Source organism: Nicotiana tabacum, chromosome 22 (genome assembly GCF_000715075.1).
Source record: "Nicotiana tabacum cultivar K326 chromosome 22, ASM71507v2, whole genome shotgun sequence".
Lineage (NCBI taxonomy): Eukaryota > Viridiplantae > Streptophyta > Magnoliopsida > Solanales > Solanaceae > Nicotiana > Nicotiana tabacum.
Window position 1 is genome coordinate 206,027,196 of NC_134101.1, and position 23,548 is coordinate 206,050,743.

The 23,548-nt window shown below is 38.7% G+C and overlaps 1 protein-coding gene across 1 annotated transcript in view; it reads left to right on the forward strand.

The window, feature by feature from the left end:
• The window catches only part of LOC107809468 (protein fluG-like), a 136,182-nt gene that overhangs the window by 75,244 nt on the left and 37,390 nt on the right, over positions 1-23,548 (forward strand). The window contains exons 10-12 of the mRNA XM_075243358.1: positions 8,881-9,001; positions 9,069-9,121; positions 9,230-9,371. Of these exons, the coding sequence (XP_075099459.1) occupies positions 8,881-9,001; positions 9,069-9,121; positions 9,230-9,371 (316 nt within the window). The remainder of the gene's footprint in view (positions 1-8,880; positions 9,002-9,068; positions 9,122-9,229; positions 9,372-23,548) is intronic.

Consider the following 23,548-nt stretch of genomic DNA (forward strand, 5'->3'; position numbering starts at 1 on the left):
GACACCCCTAAGTTTAAGTGTCTAAATGAAAAATTGTGTTAACTTTAAGTGTCTCTGAAGGTGTTGGTTTATGTTTAGTCAACAATGGCATGCCAATTGGAAGAGTTGGTGGAAAGAGTTGGTGTGGATGCTAGGAGGAAGTTTCCTCCTTTGATGTCACCCATGACATCAAGAGGAGGTAGTTTGATGTCACCAATGACATCAAGAGGAGGTCTTTACCTCTATAAATATATGCACTCCTTCATTTGTAGAAACCATCCCAAAAATAATACAACACATTGTAGTGAGTAGAGAGTTAAGAGAGAAATTCTCTTAAGTGTAATTGGGAACTCTCCCCTTCCTTTGTTAATATTAAAAAGGCAATTGTTCTCTGGTGGACGCAGGATTATTTTGATCCGAACCACGTTAAATCTTGTGTTCTTTCTTTTACGTTTCCTCTAACAATTGGTATCAGAGCAACAGGATTCTTTAACGATCCAAGGAGGAAGAACAAGCAAAGATGAGTTCCATGAAGTTTGAAATTGATAGATTCAGTTGACGCAACAACTTCAATATCTGGAAGATCCAGATGATGGCGTTACTACGGAGGGAAGGTTCAATCCATGCTATTAATGGAAAGTATCCTAAGGATATATCAACTCCAGACAAGGAGAAGATTGAAGGGGATGCATTGAGTGTAATTCAACTATCCCTTGCACCTAACGTGCTTTGTAAAGTGAGTACGGGTACCGAAGAGACAGCCAAACAGTTATGGGAAAAGCTATAAGGGCTATACCAAGACCGATCAGTGATAATAAGGATGTTGTTACAACGGAGTCTTCACACATTTAAGATGGGTTCAGGTACTTCGTTACAAGATCATTTAGATGCGTTCAATAAACTTGTCATTGACTTACAGATTGCAGGAATTAAAAAGGAGGAGGAGACGCTTGCATGTGCTTTGCTATTTTCATTGACTTTAGGATATCGTGATATTAAGAATTCAATGATGTATAGCAAGGAGCCTATCAAGCTTGAGCAAGTGCGGCAGGCACTTAACTCTAGTGATGTGCGGAGGCACATTGAAGGAGATAGAGATGACCAGGCAAGTGGGCTCTTTGTGAGAGGCCGGACTAGCCAACAGGGAAAGAGAAAATCAAAGCACAGATCAAAGTCTCGTGTGAACAAGAAGAATACAGAGTGTTGGGGTTGTGGCAAGAAGGGGCACTTTGAACGAGACTGCCCAATGTCAAAGTCCAAGGAAAAGGCGAGTGCATCCACAGTTGAACAGGTACATGATTTTGATAATGATTATGTACTAACAACATCGTGTAATAATAATAGTAGTTATGGAAACAAATGGGTGTTAGACTCTGCTTGCACTCTGCATATGACATTTCGAAAAGACTGGTTTAGCAGCTATGAGAAAAGTGGAGGAACCGTAGTAATGGGCAATAATGCAACTTGTGCAATAGTTGGCATTGGCTCAGTTCGAGTTCGCTGCCATGATGGAGTTGTGAGGACTATTACATAAGTCCGTCATGTTCCTGATCTGAAGAAGAATTTGATCTCCCTGAGTACTCTAGATGAACAAGGCTACAGGTACATGAGCGAAGCAGGAACTATAAAGGTGACTAAAGGTTCTTTAGTCATGCTGAAAGGCAAGCTGGAGAACGGCCTTTACACATTGGCCGGAAGCACCATTGTTGGCTCTGCAAATGCATCTACAGTGCAGTTATCTAATGATGACAAGGCAAGACTATGACACATGAGACTGAGTCATATGAGCGCACGTGGACTGGAGATGTTGAGCAATCGTAACCTTTTGGAAGGTGAGAAGATCATCACACTTGACTTCTATGAGCACTGCGTTCTAGGGAAGCAAAAGAAGGTCAGCTTCAGCACTGGCAAATACAAGACAAGAGGAGTGCTAGACTACATCCATTCAGATTTATGGGGTCCCTCTAAACTTCCATCGAAAGGCAAAAAGAGGTATCTTCTCACTTTTATTGATGATTTCTCACGAAAGGTTTGGGTGCATTTTTTAAAGGCAAAAAGTGATGCTTTTGAAGCATTTAAAGAGTGGAAGATTTTGGTTGAAAATCAAATAGAGCGGAAAATCAAGTATCTTCGCACAGACAATGGCTTGGAGTTTTGCAATGAAGAGTTTAATGAATTCTGCAAGGTTCATGGGATCTCAAGACATAGGACTGTCAGGCATACCCCACAACAGAATGGAGTTGCCGAGAGAATGAACAGAACTCTTCTTGAAAAGGCTCGTTGTATGCTCCTACAAGCCAAAATGTCCAAAGTATTTTGGGCTGAAGCAGTTCACACTGCTGCTCATATTGTCAATCGATCTCCAGCATCGACAATTGACTTTAAGACTCCGAATGAGGTATGGTCAGGTGAACCCTCTAACTATTCATACTTACGAGTATTTGGGTGTCCAGCTTATTATCACATTAATGAAGGAAAGCTTGAACCAAGGGCTAAGAAGGCCATATCCGTAGGGTATGGGGATGGAGTAAAAGGGTACAAACTTTGGTGTTTGTCTTTACTCAAATTTATAGTTAGTAGAGATGTCACATTTGATGAATCCTCTATACTTGATCCCCGTAAAGTTTCCGTGGAGTTTTCAGGAAACAAGAACGACGAGCAGGTGGAGCTTCCGGTGGAGCTTGCCAAGGAAAAGGATCAAGAGACTCAGGTTAAAGATGAGTCAGAAGATGTAGACCTTGAAGAACTTGTTGTCAATGAACCATACACAATTGCAAAGGGGAGGGAGAAGAGGCAGACACGAGAACTGGAACGCCTTATAGATCAAGCAAACTTGAGTGCATATGCGTTCGTAGCTGCACAAGAAGAGATTAAGGATCTGGAGCCCTCCTCGTATATTGAAGCAACTTCTTGCAAGGATGATGTACAATGGCGGTTAGCCATGACTGAAGATATGGAGTCTCTTCACAAGAATCAGACATGGGTCTTAGTGAAAAGACAAAAGGGGAAGAGGACAGTTGGATGCAAGTGGGTCTACCGAAAGAAAGAGGGAATTCCTGAAGTGGAAGATGCTAGGTTCAAGGCGAGATTGGTTGCAAAAGGATTCAGTCAGAAGGAGGGAATTGACTACAATAAGATTTTCTCTCCAGTCATGAAGCATAGCTCAATTCGCGTGCTACTAGCATTGGTTGCCCAATTTGACTTGGAGCTTCAACAGCTTGATGTCAAAACTACTTTCTTACACGGTGATCTAGAAGAGACAATCTATATGGATCAGCCTGAAAGTTTCCTAGCTGAGGGAAAAGAAGATCATGTATGCCAACTAAAGAAGTCTTTGTATGGTTTGAAGCAATCCCCTAGATAGTGGTACAAGAGGTTTGATGCATTCATGACTACACATGAATTCTCAAGGAGTGCATTTGATAGCTGTGTGTATCACAAAAAGATGTCTGGTAACTCAATGATTTATTTATTGTTGTATGTTGATGATATGCTTATTGCTGCTAACAACATTACAGAGATAAATGCTTTGAAGAAACTGTTGAGTAAGGAATTTGACATGAAGGATTTAGGAGCTGCAAAGAAAATCCTTGGTATGGAGATTTCAAGAGAATACGGTGTTGTACATCTTTCTCAGAAGAGGTATATTGAAAGGGTTCTCAAGAGATTCAATATGCATACGTGCAAGCCTGTAAGTACACCATTAGCTCCTCATTTTAAACTTTCAAGAGTTACAAATGCCTTAGTCCGAGGATGAGGTGGAGCATATGTCAAAGATTACTTATGCTAGTGCAGTTGGTAGCATTATGTATGTTATGGTATGCACACGTCCAGATATTTCTCAATCTGTAAGTGTGGTAAGTAGATACATGTCAAGCCTAGGAAAGAGGCATTGGGAAGCTGTCAAGTGGATATTGAGATATCTCAAAGGAGCTTCTGGTGTTGGTCTGACCTTTCGAAAAAGTGGTGGAGGTATTTCAATTCTCGGTTATGTAGATTCTAACTATGCAGGAGATCTTGACAGAAGAAGGTCCATAACTGGTTACATCTTTACCCTCGTTGGTAGTGCCGTTAGTTGGAAGTCGACTCTGCAGTCGATTGCCGCTTTGTCTACGACAGAAGCAGAATACATGGCAGCAGCGGAGGCGGTGAAGGAAGCTATCTAGTTGAAAGGTTTAGTAGCGGAATTGAGTTTGGTTCAGCTGGAATCAACTCTTAGATGTGATAGTCAGAGTGCTATTCATCTAATGAAAAATCAGAGATTTCATGAGCGCACTAAACACATTGATGTCAGATTTCATTTTATTCGAGATGTTGTTGAAGAGGGAACTATCAAGGTCGTGAAGGTTATCACAGACGATAATGCTGCAGATATATTGACCAAGATAGTCTCACTCGCTAAGTTTGCACACTGCAAGGACTTGGCGGAGGTGTGCATCAACTGATGTAACTCCGAAGAGAACAGTTGTTAGGTGGAGGTGGTATGTTCAACAATGGTTTGATTCTTCTTGTTTCTTACAACGGGGTTGCCCATTAAGCTTAGAAGTTTTGGCCAGAGTTGTTCACACGCACGCTCGAAACGCAAACCAAGGTGAAGATTGAAGGTGTTGGTTTATGTTTAGTCAACAATGGCATGCCAATTGGAAGAGTTGGTGGAAAGAGTTGGTGTGGATGCTAGGAGGAAGCTTCCTCCTTTGATGTCACCCATGACATCAAGAGGAGGTAGTTTGATGTCACCAATGACATCAAGAGGAGGTCTTTACCTCTATAAATAGATGCACTCCTTCATTTGTAGAAACCATCCCAAAAATAATACAACACATTGTAGTGAGTAGAGAGTTAAGAGAGAAATTCTCTTAAGTGTAATTGGGAACTCTCCCCTTCCTTTGTTAATATTAAAAAGGCAACTGTTCTATGGTGGACGTAGGATTATTTTGATCTGAACCACGTTAAATCTTGTGTTCTTTCTTTTACGTTTCCGCTAACAGTCTCTATATGTGTTCAGCCTATTTTATATTATATCCCATATATCCCATTTTTAGCTCAATGAAGTTGAAGTTACCTCCAAAAAGTTAAAGATTTTATTTGGATATTAGCTCGAAATATTCTGCCTACCAAGTCCAATTTACTAGCTAGAGACATTAATGTTAAAGCAAGGTGTTAGTTTTGTGGTTTGATGGAAAATATTGAACATGTATTCCTTGAACGTGAGAGGGTGGGAGAGGTTTGCGTGTCATGGCAGTATGAGTTGTATGTTGAAGGCGTTACTATGACTAAGTTTCTTAGTCGTGTTGTTAATAACTCTGATCCTCTGAAGGATCCGCAGACCTATAAAGTCCTTTGAAAAATTTGGGTCGTGAGATCTGAGTTTGTTTGGAATGGTAAACTTCTTCTTCTTACTTATGTGTTATCCGAAGCTCTGAAATTCTTAAGTGAATGGTAGTTTGCCATGACTATGAGGTTGAAAGATCTGGTAAGTACACTTCCACTCAGTTTGTGGCCACTTCTTGGTCTAAGCCTCCACATGGGATTTAGAAATGCAATATAGATGCAACAGGTTATTGTCAGTGACATGCGCTATCCATATACAAGACCACTAGACTCCCCTTGAGCGACAAACCAGGTGGTTGTCCATCTAAATTTCATTTTTAAGATCACCGTGGAGAAAAACATCCTTAATGTCCAATTGATAAAGAGGCCAATGACGAACAAAAACCATGAATAAAAAAGGCGGGCGTATGCTATTTTAGCCACATGAGAGAAAATATCATTGTAATCAAATTCAAATATCTGAGTATACCCTTTGGCAGCAACAACCGACTGTATGAGCCCAACAACAACCGACATTAGATTTACCTCAAGGAAGAGGGGAAAGCTCTCAAGTACCACTCGCATGCAAATCAAACATCTCATCAGTCATAGCCCATTGCCATCCTGGATAAGATAGTCCTTCACATGTAGACTTATGAATGAAAATCTACAAAAACAAAGGACAAACGTGTACAAAAGTTTAATGGGATGATGACAGATAATAATAACTTAAACTGACATAATGATGATTAGGATTATGTGTGGATCATATAGTTTTCCGAAGTGTAATCGATGGACTAGGAGGAGACAAGTACGCAGTAGGTGCATAATCTGATATAGGACATGAATCATTTGGACCTAATGCTCGACGTGGACAACGATGATAAGTCAAGAGGGATGGTGTCGTGGCGGGGGTTATAGGAGGAGCAGTAGTAGTCTCCTCAAAAGTAGGTGTTGGAAAGACCTCAAATATATCAAGATGATCAAAAGAAGTAAAGTAAGGTCGAGACTCAAAAAATGTGACATCAATTGACATAAAGTACGTATGAAGATCAGGTGAGTAACAACAGTGTCCCTTTTGAACCCGAGAATAACCAAGGAAGATATACTTGAGAGCACGAGGTGCTAATATTTTTCCAGGAGTTAAGTTATGAACAAAATATGTGCTCTCCAAAACACGAGGTTGAAGAAACTATAAGGGTGACTTAGGGAACAGTATTGAATGTGGAATCTGATTCTGGAGGGAAGATGAAGGCATCCGTTTAATCAAATAATAAGCTGTGAGAACCGCATCGCTTAAAAAATGCAACGGAACATGAGACGGAATGAGAAGTGTGCGAGCAATCTCAATGAGATGCATATTCTTTTTCTGTGCTACACTAATTTGTTGAAGGATTATATGGACAAGATGTCTAATCAATAATTCCTTGAGAAGTCACAAACTGCTGGAACTGCAAGGATAAGTATTCTAAGGCATTACTATTACGAAATTTGCGAACAGAAAAACCAAATTGATTTTTTATTTCAACACAAAAACTCTGGAATATAGAAAACAACTCAGAACGATATTTCATTAAAAAGCCAAGTACTTCTTGAATAACCTCGATTCTTGAACAATAGTCCTTTGGTCCTAATAACACACAATATCTAGACGTAGAACATCTATTAAAAATTGATCCTGCCGAATTAGCATCTGTGTACCTCACAATCTGCTCATGACCTCGATCCTCGAATAATAGTCCTTTGCCTAGTGCTGATTTTATATATCGAAGAATTCGAACAACTGCATCCCAATGACTATCTCAGGGAGAATCCATAAACGGACTTACAATACTCACAGGAAAGGAAATATCAGGTCTGGTCACTCGAGGTAACTCAACTTACCAACTAGTCGCCTATATCTTGCAGGATCGCTAAGAGGCTCCCTTTGTCCGGGAAGAAGTTTAGCATTCAGATCTATAAGAGTGTCAATGGGTCTACAACTCATCATTCATGTCTCCTTAATAATGTCTAAGCATACTTCTGCTGTGAAATAACAATACCAGCGCTAGATTGAGCAACTTTGGTACCTAGAAAATGCTTCAATCTACCCACTGACCCATATCCTTAGTCTGGAAGTGCTGAAAGAGATGTTGCTTCAAACTAGTAATGTCATCCTGATTGTTCCCGGTTATAACTATATCATCAACATAAACTACCAAATACATTCAAAAAATTTGAGCAAGAGTGTTGATAAAACACTGAATGATCAACTTCATCATACGTCATGCCAAACTCCTAGACAGCGGTGCTAAACTACCAAACCATGCTCGAGGAGATTGTTTCAAACCATAGAGTGACCGGCGCAACTGACATACAAGGCCACTAGACTACCCCTGAGCAACAACATCAGGTGGTTGCTCCATATAAACTTCATCCTCAAGGTCACCGTGGAGAAAATCATTCTTAATGTCCAACTGATAGAGAGGCCAATGGAGAACAACAACCATGGATAGAAAAAGACAAATATATGCCATTTTAGCCACGGGAGAGAAAGTATCATTGTAATCAAATCCAAATATCTGAGTATAACCTTTGGGATCGAGGCTGGCTGTGAGGATTCCATGCAATTTAAGCACATGATCAACAAATATATTAGCAACAATAGAAGCATCATCACTCTTATGATAAGGTATATAATTAGCCATCATGGAAAATCTATCAATAACCACAAAGATGCGATCTCTATCTTTCCTAGTCGTAGGCAAGCCCAGATTTGTTACTTGGCTTTCTTAAGGAGTTAAATGCCAATATGCGACTCCCAGTAACCTTACACTGATAGTAAAGCTGCAATTGAGATAGTTGCAAATCCTATAGTTCATGAACAAACAAAACGTATAGAGATTGATTATCGTTTTATACTGAAAACAAATTATCAATGAGCAGTCAGGGCTTAGCAAATACTTCTAAGTTGAAACAGGCAGATTTACTAACAAAGGCACTGGGAATGGTCCAGCATGAAGTTCTTTTTACATGCTGGAAGCGATTAACTTGGTCTCTCTCCCCAGATATAGGGAGCGTTGAAGAATAAATGATAAAGTCTCAAGTTAGTTAGGTGATTTTTTTTCCCGTTAATTAAATGAATATTACAGGTTACATCAGTTGAAGGTTATAATCACTTAGAGGTTCTTTTATTACTTGCCCTTTTCTGGAGACTTGTGTATATATGAAACCTTTTGAACAAGGTTCAATACAATCAACTGAGCTGGTTCCAGATTCCCAAATTTCCTCAGCTTCTCTACCTTACTCTTTCAGCTAAACATTACAACTTAGAAACGTCCACTGTTAATCTTGTGAAATCTCATTCTTGACAACTTGCAGGGCAGACAGAATATAGCATCAAATTAAATTATTTTGTAGTTGAGTAGTTTAAAGTTGTATACACTCTGATGTCCAACTCTTTCATTGTTCTATTTTGTCTACGATAAAATATGGACCTTGGTGTGGCGACTGTTCATTTAGGTCATCAAGTTTCTGTGTAACTTTAAACAATTTTGTTGTTTCCAGATTTTACATATTTTCGATCACGTTTGTGTGCACCCTTTGATCCAGGGCAAGAAACCAGGAAATGGTCTTGGTTGACATGTTAACTGAACCTGGTAAAGCATGGCAATATTGTCCAAGAGATGTGCTTCGTAGATTCTCTAAGATGTTAGAAGACGAATTCGGCTTGGTATGTTATTAATGTCTATTACTCAAGAGTTGAAAGATATTATTTATCTTATTCTTATCTATATCAGGTCATGAATGTAGGCATTGAAGTTGAATTTCACCTTTTGAAGAGAGTGTTAAAGTATGTCAGCAAAGTTTCCCTGATATTTTATATTTGGAGTTTCTCTTCAATGATATATCTGTGTCTGGAGTTTCTTTTCTGTGATTTATAACACAAAAAAGATATAATAAAATTGTACAGGTATGAAAAAGAAACATGGGTTGCAATTGACAGGACCTCTTACTGCTCTACAGCAGCAATAGATATTGCATCATCAGTGCTAGAAGAGGTTGTCGCATCTTTGCTGTGCTTGAACATTATAGTCGAACAGGTTAGTGCCATTTCCTTGAATGTTGGCTATTTTGCATAGAGTACTGCAGCTATTAGGAAATTTTAGAGTGCATTCTCTTTTAAGTTGCATGAATAATTGACTATCATTTAAAGAAAGATCAATCAATCAAACCCAATGGAATCCCACAAGTGGGGTTTGAGGAATGTAGTGTGTATCCAGACCTTACCCCTACCCTGGGGAGGTAGAGAGTTTGTTTCCAAAAGAACCTCGACTCGAGAGGAAGAATAGAAAACAATCAAATATTAACAGCAAAAGCCAGAAAAATGATAACAACAATGTAAGAACCAGGAAAATAGATGGAAGAAAGCAATAGCACTGGCCATAGCAACAAGCACTAACCATGACAAGATCCGAGAAAACCGAAGAGGAAGATAGTAAGAAAATAACCATAATACTAGCAATCTAAGAATAGTGACAAGATACTAACAAGACTAGCCCTAAACAACCCAGTATGGATCAGAAAAATGGCCGACTACCTACTACCCGTCTATTCTAATTCTCGTCTTCCACACCTCCTATCAAGGGTCATGTTCTCAGTAAGGTCAAGTCGCATCATGTCCTGCCTGATCACCTCTCCCCAATACTTCTTAGGTTGTCCTTTACCTCTTCTCAAACCCGCCAAAGCCAACCGTCTACACCTCCTTACTGGGGCATCTACACTTCTCCTCTTCACATGCCCGAACCATCTTAGTCTCGCTTCTCGCGTCTTTTCCTCCATGGAGGCCATGCCCACCTTCGCCTGAATATTCTCATTCATAACTTTATCCAACCTAGTGTGCCCGCACATCCATCTTAACATCCTCATTTCAGCTACGTTCATCTTCTGGATTGGGAGCTCTAGTACTCTGCACCATACCACATAGTCGGTCTAACCACCGCCTTCTAATATTTACCTTTAAATTTTGGTGGCACATTCTTATCACACAAGACGCCAGATGCTAACCTCCATTTTATCCATCCCGCTCCTATACGGTGTGTGACATCCTCGTCATTCTTTCAATTCCCTTGAATAAATGACTGTCGTTTAAAGAATTGTTTGGAATTAGGATATGGATAACAATCCTTATATAAAATGTGAATTAAGATAAGGATAACAATCCTGAGATAAAATGTGTTATCGTAGTGTTTGATTTAATTAAAATTTTGATCCTTTTTATTTAAGCTCAATTCATGTAAATCACTATTTTGGTATTATGTTTATATCACATTCAATGTGGGATAACGATCCCGGATTAGCTGACCCGGGATAAAATGACAAAATATCAAAGATGCTCTTCTAAATTTGCTTTCCCAAAGTCTTTTAGGAAGGCGAAGATTATAGTTGAAGATCAAAGTTTATATCGTGCAAAACAAAACACATGTTTTATATTATATGTTGTATACCCCATTGTTTTTTTTTGGTAATTTTGTATCCCATTGATAGTCCAATAAACCAACCATCTATCAAAAATGTATATCCGTTATTATTTAATTTTGTACTATAATCTCCACATAATTACCCCAGTATAAATGGGTGGTGAACCAAATGATCACTATGAGTATAGATCAATTATTGTCATGCAACATCGTTAATTAGTACTCCCTTTGTTCCTGTTTATGCGACCCTACTTCTTTCTAATAGTTTGTTAAACCCTAAATTCAAAAACAATTTAACTGAAGCTTCTCATTTTATCCTTAATGACAAATTTTTATAGCGTCAACAATATTATGATAAGTTCAAGACTGCAATTTTCATAACAATTGTAGCCATACAGACTTCAACATGTTATAGCCCTACAAATGTTGTTCTCCCTACGTCTTAATTTATGTAATTCAGTTCGAATTTCAAGATTCAGACGTCTTAATTTTTACCGCAAATTCAGACATAGAATCTTCAAGTTTCTTGAGATAAATTTTAAATATTTGGAAACTACATAAAAAGTACTAGCAAAACAAAAATATTTAAAAAGCATATAAAAAATTGTGGTTAAAGAAAAACTTGTTTGACTTTCGAAATCAGAACCCCGTCTTATAAATTGGACAAAGTGAGTAGCATATTTAAGACTACAAGTCTCAAAACTCTTTTTCTCTTTCTTTTTTGAACTTAGTGTTGATTAGCATGATTCAAGGAAATTTGATTTAGGGGTGTTGATTAGCATGATTTCAGGTGATTTGATTATATTTAGGAGATCTAATTTTATTCTGATTTGATTTGATAGCTGGATTGATTGTATAGATTTATTTTATTTCCTTAATTAGCATTAAAGGCTTAGTATAAATTCACTTGCTCACGGATGTAAACTTACACAGAATAATACAAGAAGCCTTTTCTTCTCAAAATTTCCATGGTATCAGAGTCATTGCTGCATTTTTGAGGTGAGTTATCTCCCTCACAGCACTAGGGTTCCGTTTTTATCAAAGAGGTCGAGTTTTTCTCTCTTGGTGGCTATCCGCAACACAAACTCCTTCTGGTCAGTTTGTTTTTGGAATTTTCTTTTCTATTAGGGTCGTTGGGGAACATTCTGAGTCTATCCTTACCAGTTTTGATTTTTCCGTTCACCGGAGCTAAGGTTCGCTCGAGACAGATTTGGTTTCCAGCGAGGCAGATTATTTTTGAGCAATTTTCATCAGATTTCCTTCTAATTGGGCATACATAAATATGGAGTCATTCAAGGAGACGGTTTCTGGAGAAATCTTTTCTTTGGATGAAATTCAGCTTCTCCGTTGCCTTCTAGCCAAAGTTGACTCTGTTAATGTTGCCACATTCAATCATGTGCAATCATGTACTGTTTTTGCTGCTCACCTTGATTCTTGGGTTATTGATTCTGGTGCAAATAGACACATGACAAGCTCTTCTAAAGATATTCAAAACTATTCTCAGTGTCCCAAAGGAGATAATGTTAAAATAGCTAATGGTTCTTTAACACGTATCTCTCGAACATGTTCTGTCGTTTGTACTCCTAATATTAAACTATCATTCGTGCTCCATGTCTATGTATTCTCTGTCAATCTTTTATCTGTTGGTGTCATCACCAAGACTCTAAACTGTAAAATCGAGTTCTTTCCCGATCATTATATTTTTCAGGATCTTCAAACAGGGAAAAGGAATGGAGGTGATAGATTGCGTGATAACTTAGATATATTAGATAGAATTCAAAACTCTGGTCAAGCCTTTTTTGGGGAAAGTAAGGATATCAACCAGTAAATAATACGGCGGCATAGACGGTTAGGACATCCATCATTCTTTGTTTTGAAGAAGTTATATCCTGATTTGTTTTCAACTACGCGATTTGAATCTCTGTTCTGTGATGCGTGTGAATATTCCAAGCATATTAGAAACTCTTATCCTGTGAGTGATTATAGAAGCACAACTCCGTTTATGACTATTCATTCTGATGTATGGGGTCCTACCTAAATTGTTTCTTTGTCTGGTAGTCGATGGTTTGTTACTTTCATTGATTGTTGCACTAGGATGAGTTGGGTATATTTGTTAAAAGCCAAAAGTGAAGTTTTCTCTTGTTTTCAGTCATTTCATAAGATGATTTGTACTCAAGTTGATGCCAAAATAAAAATTTTGAAAACTGACAATGGCAGCGAATACATGGATTAAAGATTAGGTGCTTATTTGGAGTCAAATGGGATAGTCCATCAGACTAGTTGTCCTTACACTAGTGCACAAAATGAGGTCGCTGAAAGAAAATATAGGCATCTGTTAGAAGTAGCAAGATCTCTTATGTTCACCATGCATTTACCAAAACTTTACTGGGGGGGATGTTATTCTAGCGGCTGCCTATCTTATCAATAGAATGCCACATAAACCCCTCAATTTTCAAAGTCCTCTGAAAACTTTAAAGGGTAAGAATGAATATACTGTTGCTCCAAAGGTGTTTGGGTGTGTTTGCTTTGTCCATACTAGAAATGCTAGGAAACTTGATCCTAGAGCTATAAAGTGTGTTTTCATTGGGTATTCTCCGATACAAAAAGGTTAAAAATGCTATCACCCTCCCTCTAGGAGATCTTTTGTTAGAATGGATGTTACATTTCGAGAATCTGAGTTCTATTTAAGTATTACCTCATCACCTCTTCAGAGGGAGAGCAGTAAGGAGGAAAAGGTGAATCTACCTAGTTCCATTACTGGACCTCTTGATGACACTGTCACGGGAGAAAGTGAAATTAGAGAAAGAATTTTGGGGGAGACTATTGGGCATTTGGATGGGCTTGATTTGAAATCTTACTCAAGGAGAAATATAGCAGAAAAAGCTATAATGCAATCTACCGAAGCTGAACTTTCTTCTACTGGTGAGTTATCTGCATTTCCTAATAAGTTAGATGTGCCTATTGCTCACAAAAAATGAGTCAGATCTTGCACCACTAAACATCCTTGATCTAACTTTGTCTCCTACAATTCTTTATCTCCTTCCTATAGATCCTTTGCCTTGTCTATTTCTTCTGTGTCTACTCCTCAGGATTGGAGGGAAGCTTTTGCAGATCCTAAATGGAAGCAAGTTATATGTCACGATCCAAAAATCCCTCCGAAGGAGTCGTGATGACACCTAGTCTCTAAACTAGGTAAGCCTAACATAAACTGAAATAACATTGATGCTTACTAACTTTAAATTAACCAACTCTGAATAAATCAAAATTCCCAGAACCGGTGGTACAAGTCACAAGCCTATCTAAGAGTAATTTCACAAAATAATACATCGCTGCCCCGAAACAAAGGAGCAAATGGAAGTAAATACATATGAAGATGACTCCGAGACCTGCGAACGCTGTAGCAAGTTTACCTTGAGTCTCCACCGCGACGACCCGCACAGCTACTATCAATCCACCTGGATCTGTACACAAAAATGTACAGAAGTGTAGTATGAGCACACCACGGCGGTGCCTAGTAAGTATAAAGACTAACCTCGGTGGGGTAGTGACGAGGAACAGTCAGGACACCTACTGGTCAAATGAAATGGACAGGATATGATAAATAAACATCAAGGTAAAGATAACGAAGTAATATCAATCGCGGAGAGAAAATCCAAGTACCAACAGTATAATCAATAAAGGGAGAACACGGATAGTAACAAATGGAAACCAAGTAAATCAGATAACCCAAGCAATTCAACACTGACATAATAGAGACGGAGAAAAGAATGTATCCAATTAAAGAAAACAATGTCAACTCAATCAATAACATCATGTTTAATACACCATCCCGACCATTTCAATCCTCGATTTCTCATTTCATAATCTCAACTTTCAGCACATATGGCACTTTGTGCCCACATATTTTCCATCTCACTCTTAACAACAAAATCCACATGATATATAATCCAAAATGTCCTTATAAATGCGCTTAAGATGTCCAAGAAGTCTTATGTACATAATATAAATTAAATTTCAATTTCTAAATAAGTTTGGAAAATTGGCGAGAAAAGATGAAGTTATGTTTTTAGAAATCATTCGAGTAAGGAGGTACCCTTTTCAATTTAAAATACAACATTGGAAGAATTATTACCTTTAACAGGGGAGTTGATAACTTAAAACTTAGTAGAAATTTCTTTTTAAGAAAAATACAACCTCAGACGGTTTAAGGGAATGTAATTGAGAAACTAATTGAACTAAGGATGTAACAATTATTGAAGTTTGCAGTATTGGAACGTATAAATAAATATATATAAATACGGTGAGGTATTGAAAACATTGTGGGTTCTAACACAAAGGATCACAACAATAAAGGAATTAAACAGTTTAAACATTTGAATTGATAACAACCAAAAATACACAGCAGCAGAAAGTGCACGGCATCACCCTTCGTGCTTTTACTCTCGTTCTCACCATAAGAATCAATATTCACTTTTATTCTTTCTTGTTGCGGCGTGCAACCCGATCCCAATCATATATTACTGTTGCGGTGTGCAACCCGATCCAAAATATATAACATTGTTGCGGCGTGCAACCCGATCCATATAACATTGTTGCGACGTGCAACCCGATCCATATAACATTGTTACGGCGTGCAACCCGATCCATTTAATATTGTTGCGGCGTGCAACCCGATCTATTTAATATTATTGCGGCGTGCAACCCGATCCATTTAATATTCAAACCAACACTAATCACGAAAGATTCCCGACAAGGGAACAATAAGGAAACAGCCATATCCCGGTATGGGAGTCAACCACAAGAGTAAACACATCTCGACAAGGGAACCAACAGTAAGGATTAAATGTGTCCCGGCAAGAAAATCAGCTATAACCAAACTTGTACCGATAATTATCTCCACAATGAAACCTTAACTAAACAACAAGACATAACAAGTACGTGATAACTACACCGGTAATCACAACAATTGGACATGTAACATATTTGTACAAAGTCATAGAGGAACTCACAATCAAGAAGTATCAAAACAATAACGAAATCATGTCAATTAAGGCAATTAAGAGTCAAGCAACACGTAGGAATTCAAGGAAAGCTAGCAATATCATATGGAGCATATAGAGACAATTTAAGCAATTATCAAACTCAATCATAACGAAATACTCTCCACATTTGAACATAAGGACCTAAGAACCCTAGAGCATATTTTCCACAAATAAGTCCGAGCACACACTCGTCACCTCGCATGCACGGACTACAATTAGCATAGAAGACTCAATTCCTAAGGGGAAATCCCCCACACAAGGTTAGGCAAGATACTTACCTCAAAGACGATAACTCGGTACTCTAAAATGGACTTCTCGGGCGAAAAGACCTCCGGACAGCTCAAATCCAACCAATCATTTTTCTTGAAAAACCCACAAAGAATTGCCCAAAACCGACTCTAGAACCCCAAAAATGGTGAAAATGGTGTAACCCTTGATCTGGAAATTATATTCTGTCCGCCCAGATTTTGAGCATCGCGAACGCGGAGGAAATATTGCGTTCGCGAAGAAGAAAAACTAAAGGTGCTCAGGTTACTCATCGCGAACGCGACAATGCGTCCGCGAACGCAAAGAAGGGAATTCTGATGGGCCACGGACTGCCCTTCACGAACGCGTGAACTAGTACGCGAATGCGAAGAGTGGAATAGCATAACTACGCGAACGCGAGAGGGGAACGCAAACGCGATGAAGGGAGAGACAGAGCTTCACGAACACGAGGCTCTAAATGCGAGTGCAAAGGAGGATTTCATATGGTCAACAACAAAGCTTCGCGAACATGAAAGGCTGTTTGCGAACGTGAAAGAGGATACCAGAAGCAGAAAACAGCTGTTTAAAAATAAGGGAAAATGACCCGTAGCCCACCCGAAACACACCTGAGGCCCCTGATACCCCGTCCAAACATGCAAACAAGTCATATAACCTAACACGGACTCGCTCGAGGTCTCAAATCACATCAAACAATGCTGGAACATCGAATTGCACCAAGAATAAATCTTAGGAACTTACAAACCTTCTAACTTCCAAAACTCGTACCGAAACCTATCAATTCAACCCGGAATGACGCCAAATTTTGCAGACAAGTCCAAAATGACATGACGTAGATGTTCCAACTCTCGGAATCACATTCCAACCCCGATATCACAAAAGTCAACTACGGGTCAAACTTCTCCATTTTCCAAAACTTCAACTTTTCCAACTTTTGTCGAAACACCTCAAATTACCCTATGGACCTCCAAATCCGAATCTAGACGTGCGCCTAAGTCCAAAATCACCATACAAAGCTGTTGGGATCACCCACGATCCATTCCGGGGCTGTTTACTCAAAAGTCCAATTCCTGTCAAATTTTCAATGTTTAAGCTTCCAAAACTAGGTTCCTTCTTCCAATTCAATTTTGATTCATCCGAAAACCGAATCCAACTATGCACACAAGTCGATATACCTAATGCGAAGCTGCTCGAGACCTCAAACTACCGAATCGGCACAATTGCTCAAAACGACCAGTCGGGTCGTTACACTATGATTAAAGAAATAAAGGCCTGGTAAAGAAATAAGACTTGGGAACTTGTCACTTCACCACTAGATGAGAAGTTGGTTGGTTGCAAATGAGTCTTCACTATGAAGCACAAAGCTGATAGCTTAATTGAAAGATTCAAGTCAAGATTGGTGGCTAAGGGATTCACTCAGACTTATGGAGTGGATTATCAAGAGACATTTGCCCATGTTGCTAAGATGAACACTATTCTTTTATCTTGTGCAGCTAATCTTGATTGGGACTTGCAACAGTTTGATGTGAAGAATGCATTTCTTCATGGAGACTTAGAAGAAGAGGTGTATATGGAGATTCCTCCTGGATTTGATACTGTAAGAGTCAAGGAAAGGTATGCAGATTAAAGAAAGCTTTATACGTACTGAAGCAATCCCCCAGATCTTGGTTTGACAGATTCAGCAAAGCAATGATCTCCTTCGGTTACCAACAAGGCAATGCTGATCAGACCCTCTTCACAAGACATCAAACGGGTAAACCTGCTCTTTTCATAGTTTATGTTGATAACATAGTAATGGCAGGAGATGACAAAAAGGAGATGGACCGATTGAAGAAGTTGTTGGCACATGAATTTGAGATCAATAATCTAGGAAAATTGCAGTACTTCTTGAGAATTGAGGTTGCTAGATTGAAAAGAGGAATATTTATTTCCCAAAGGAAGTATATTCTAGACTCTTGAAAGAAACTGGTATGACAGGCTGCAGACCCGCAGAATTGCCCATTGCAAGCAATCACAAGTTACAAATAGGAGTTAGAGAATCAGTTGATAAGGAGAGATATCAGAGGTTGGTCGGAAGACTCATTTATCTCTCCCACACTAGACCAGACATAGCCTATTCAGTTAGCCTGGTTAGTCAGTTCATGCATGATTCCCGAGATCCCCATATGCAAGTTGTTTTTCACATTTTGCGGTATCTGAAGTCTGCTCCAAGGAAAGGTCTACTTATCTCCAAACATGATCACCTCCAAATAGAAGCCTTTACATATGCGGATTGGGCTGGATCTCTAGATGATAGAAGATCGACATCCGATTACTGTACGCTCGTTGGAGGAAACTTGGTTACTTGGAGAAGCAAGAAGCAAGGTGTAATTGCTAGATCAAGTGCGGAGGCAGAATATAGAGCTATGGTCCAGGGTGTTTGCGAACTGCTTTGGCTACAAAAGCTACTACAGGAATTGAGACTGTCTGAAAAAGGAAAACTTTCCTTGTACTATGACAATAAGGTTTCCATCACTATAGCTCATAATCCAGTCCAGCATGACCGAACAAAGCATGTGGAAATTGATCGACTCTTCATGAAAGAAAAAGTTACATCTGGTGTCTTGAGTTTGTTTCATGTGCCATCAGAAAAACAACTAGCTGATGTGTTTACCAAATGTCTCAACAAGCTTTTTCCATACTTTGAGTTGCAAGTTGGGCATGTGCGACATCTTTGCACCAACTTGAGGGAGAGTGTTGATTAGCATGGTTCAAGGAGATTTGATTTAGGAGTGTTGATTAGCATGATTTCAGGAGATTTATTTATATTTAGGAGATATGATTTTATTCTGATTTTATTTTGATTTTATTTGATTTAATTTGATATCTGGATTGATTGTATGGTTTTATTTTACTTCCTTAATTAGCATTAGGAGCTTTGTATAAATTTCCTTGCTCATGGGATGTAAACACACACAGAAATACAAGAAACCTTTTTTTCTTCTCAAAATCTACACTTAGTATCCAGTCAAGTAGGCTAGAAGGACTACATGTTTTCCTCTGTATGTATGAGGGACCTTATGAGATTATTCTTTGGCCCAAATACACAAGCAACCAGTCATGAATTGTCACTCCCCGAGTTTGGGGAGCGCGACTGGCGCTCAACCAAGATACCCCACTCGAGCAAGTCTGCACAATGTCATCTACCCAATTCTCCCATAAATAATGAGAAAATACATTTCATTAATTAGACAGTAAAAGGTCATATGAATAACACCAGTTCATTTCCATTAGTTACGTTGTTAACACGTCTTCAAAATAGTACACTATACATTCGTAGTTGAAGTGGTACATATGATACAATTACAACACTTGCGGTATAATATTCCCTTAAATACAACCCACACTATGTCTATGGAGCCTCTAACGGAATCAAAAGAGTGCTACGACAGTGCCGGCAACAAGGCCCCGGCTATACCTCAAAATGCTATGTACAAAAGACAAGAGATACAGGACCCCGAAATGAAGTGGGGCTCACAAAGTTAGCTGAGGAGAGGGTGTGTTGCTATCACGGATCAACACTACCTGCTATGGTACCACCTGCATCCATTAAAGATGCAGCGCCCCCCGGCAAAAGAGACGTTAGTGTCACGCCCCAACCTTGGGAGGCGCAACCGACACTCAATCGAGTGAACCCAACTGAGCAAGCCTTATCAAACACTTTCTACTCAACTCAATATGATTAAGGAAACCATGCTTTTGTTTATTTAGACAATAGGAAAGATTGTACACTCAACATTCTTAGTTCTTTTATATCACAACCTTAAACCGTAGTTAAGTTTCCAAGATTCCATACAATTACACTTTAGAGAAGCAAGAGTTAGAATTACAACATAGTTCATAGACCCATCCAATACTCGTACATAACCTACATAAACGTCTACGGAGCCTCTAAGGATACAAAAGACAAGTATGACAACGCCGGCAACAAGGCCCCGGCTATACCTCAAAAGTGGATATCTATAACAAAAGATGTACAACATAACCCCTTGTAGGAGAAATGGGCTCACCAAGACTTTGAGAGGAGGATACTCCGCTACGCGCGATCGGCACTATCCGCTATGGAGCCACCTATATTCATTTAAAAATGTAGTGCCCCCATCAAAAGGGACGTTAGCACTGTGAAATAGTACTAGTATGTATAACTAAACATCATTTTATTAGAAAGAACTATCATGCAAGAACAAGAAAATCACAAGAGACAATCAAAGGTTTTAACTGGACACCACATCATCAAATAAAAGAATCATATAATCTTTCACATAATTTCCATAACTTTAGTTTGGGGCATTTATTTTCATATGTTCATCATTGTTCTCAATACCACCGTTGTCTTGAGAGGAGTCCAATCACGACCTGATCGGCTAGGTTGCCTCATTTGAGACATATACCTCAATCACCATTTCATTTCCCTTTTCTGGAATTCAACATCAGCACATTACCACTATGTGCGCGGCATGGTGTCCGATCACGGCCCGATCGGCTAGGCCTCCTTACTTAAGTGTTGTTCCTTTCTCATTTATCATCTCATTGGAATCTTTATTTCGCATATATCATATCAATTCATTAGCACTTAGGGCCACAATTATCACATCATTTCCACTTTCAATGCCAACCTTGCATTTATGATCATAGGCACATACCAAAGCAATTCAAGTTGCAAGCATAGGTAGGATTTCACATAATTAGCATGACAATCTCAGTTTTAATCTTGGCTTATAGCCTAGGCATTTCAACACATGATTCGTATTCTTCGCACATCTCTAAATATCAAGAATAGTACATTACACACATCGAGGCACACCCTTTATGTATATATATATATATATAATTGCCAACCAATTCATGTGAAATAACAATCAATATGTCAACCAATTCTAGTCTTACTACATTTGCGTAAACGCCAACGGAGCTCAATTTCTAATAAAAGGGGGTTTTAGCCATACATACCTCAATAAAGCTTTCCTTAATTTCTTACAAAATTCCGGGACTCTTAGAAACTTCAATCTATTTTATGAAAATTACAAAGTTAAAGAATAAAGTCCACACTTTAGCAAAAACCCGAATTCCGGGACTCTTTAGCAACTTCAATGTTTCCTTCTCTGTTTACTGTTACTCGTTCTATTTTATGAAATTCTAACACATGATCATAACTTAGCATTAGAGATTCGGGTTTTTGAGTAGAAATTTTCACGGGGCATTACAGTTAGTATATATAGAATAGTACTAGTATGTAAAATTAAATACCCTCTCAATAGAACGAGTAACAGTAAACGGAGAAGGAAACATTGAATCAATAAGAGACTCAAATAGTATCAAGGTGTCAAGTTTGGGGAAAGGTAAATTTCAAGTAAGTTTCAATATATTTAAGTTGGGAGATCTTTAGTACTGATACACCACCGTGTGCTAAGTTTTTAGCACAGTGTCCGATCTCAGCCCGATCGGCTAAGCCATCTTACCCCAGACATCCACTCACAATACCACCATGTGCGCGGCATAGCGTCCGATCTCAGCCCGATCGGCTAAGCCGTCTCACCACAATGTCGTGTGGGTCGGCATCACATCACATCTCGCTAGTAATTATCTCATCCCACTTAAGGAGAAACATCTCAACACATCAATCTCATCCCATATAAAGGGAAAAAACCTCATCATATTAACACGAGGATTTACCACTCAATCACTCATACACCAGTACATGTAGTTTCGGGGTTAGGTTATTTTGACCTACCCTTCCTTGGTGACTAAACGATACTCCCAAAGCATTAATTATAAAGGGATTTACCACTTATTTCCTAATCTTTTACCTATCATTCATTTCATCAATGCCAATGGCCATAACGCAATATCATTCTTGGCATGTTGGCCGCACATCATATTTCATGCTCTCGTCTTTCACTTTCAAATATCATCATGGATAATCAACAACCACGCTTTTCAAAGTTGGACTTTTAAATATACATGTTAGCAAATAAGGGTGTTAGGAACATGGAGATTTCTTAGTCAATTTGGCATAACAACTTTTATTCGACTTGACTTGAAGTCACAATATTTTAATACATGACTCACGCTTTGAGCACACTCTCGAAGAATAGGATAATATTATAAGAATATTAGGAACACATTTTAAATATATATATATAGCTAATTTATAATGAACAACCGGAACTTACAAAGACATTGTGGGATTTGATTCTAAGAGAGAAGTTTAGCCAACATATATCCAAGCTTATTCGGAATAGAAAGTTTATAATGAACAACTTGGAACTTACACGAACATCGTGGGATTTAATTCTAAGAGAGAGGTTTAGCCAACATATCTCGCCTTAAGCTTCCTTAAATTACTACAATGTTCCAAAAATTTTAGCCACTTCGATCTATTTAGAAATATAGCAAAATTGAACACAAATTAGGAAGGAGTTCATGGTTCCAACTCATTTGAGCATTTTATCAAACACTCGGTGGGCATTATGGTTTCTAGCTTCTCCTATGGTGGATTTCCTGCACCCCACAATCCAATGTCTACCCATTTGGGCTTAACTAACTTCCTACACCCATGATTGTACATGCATGCATAGATACACTCTCATAGCCAAGAATTGCTTGCCTTATTACCTATTTTTAGTTAAATCTCGAAATTAAGGTTTAAGGATCTTACCTCTAGAATAAAGACATTGCCACTCTTTCTTGTGAATTCTTCAAGACTTGAGCCAAGATTGGTAAACACTTAGCTTAGGGATCCCCTCTTCACTCTAGACCACTTTCTTCTCTCTAAAATACCAGTTAAGACCAGCCAAAATAGATCCCAAGTTGTTTTTATAAAAATAAAATCGGGTGAAATTTCTCAAACTTAAACTCTAGGAAGAATCTCTACAATCATCAACACATACATCTACCTTGGCACCACGAAACCCTGAGTTTAGGTGAAATTTTACGGGGCCTTACATAAATTTTTATTTAGACGCCTCAATTGAGGCAACAACTTATTAGACACCTAACCTATGTAAAAAATGTGTCTGTTAAGCACCTCATACAATGTGGCACAAGGGGCGATTCTCACTTGCCACTACGCGCGTGAATCACTCAATTGTTTTTCTCTCTCTCTTCCCTAATTTCTTCAACATAACCCCTCCATCATCATCTTTCCCGTCATGACTACTCACTAGTCATCTATTACTCTACTGCTACGAACCGAGAAATAATAGTGAAATAGGGTATGTGAATTGTGACTTGTTATTTTCTCTTTCTTGAAGAAAGAACTGGAAAAAAAGGTTCTTCCTTGAACAATTTATGTGCCAGAGAAAATAGATTAGAGCTACTCGATCCCTTCAGCTCTTTAAAAGAATGAAATCAGGTTTGGAATCGGTATCTCCGTCGAAAACAACGAAATAAATCCTTTGCAGGATTTCTGGGTGCTACTTGATGACTACCACCGATAGCTCACCAGCTTTTGAA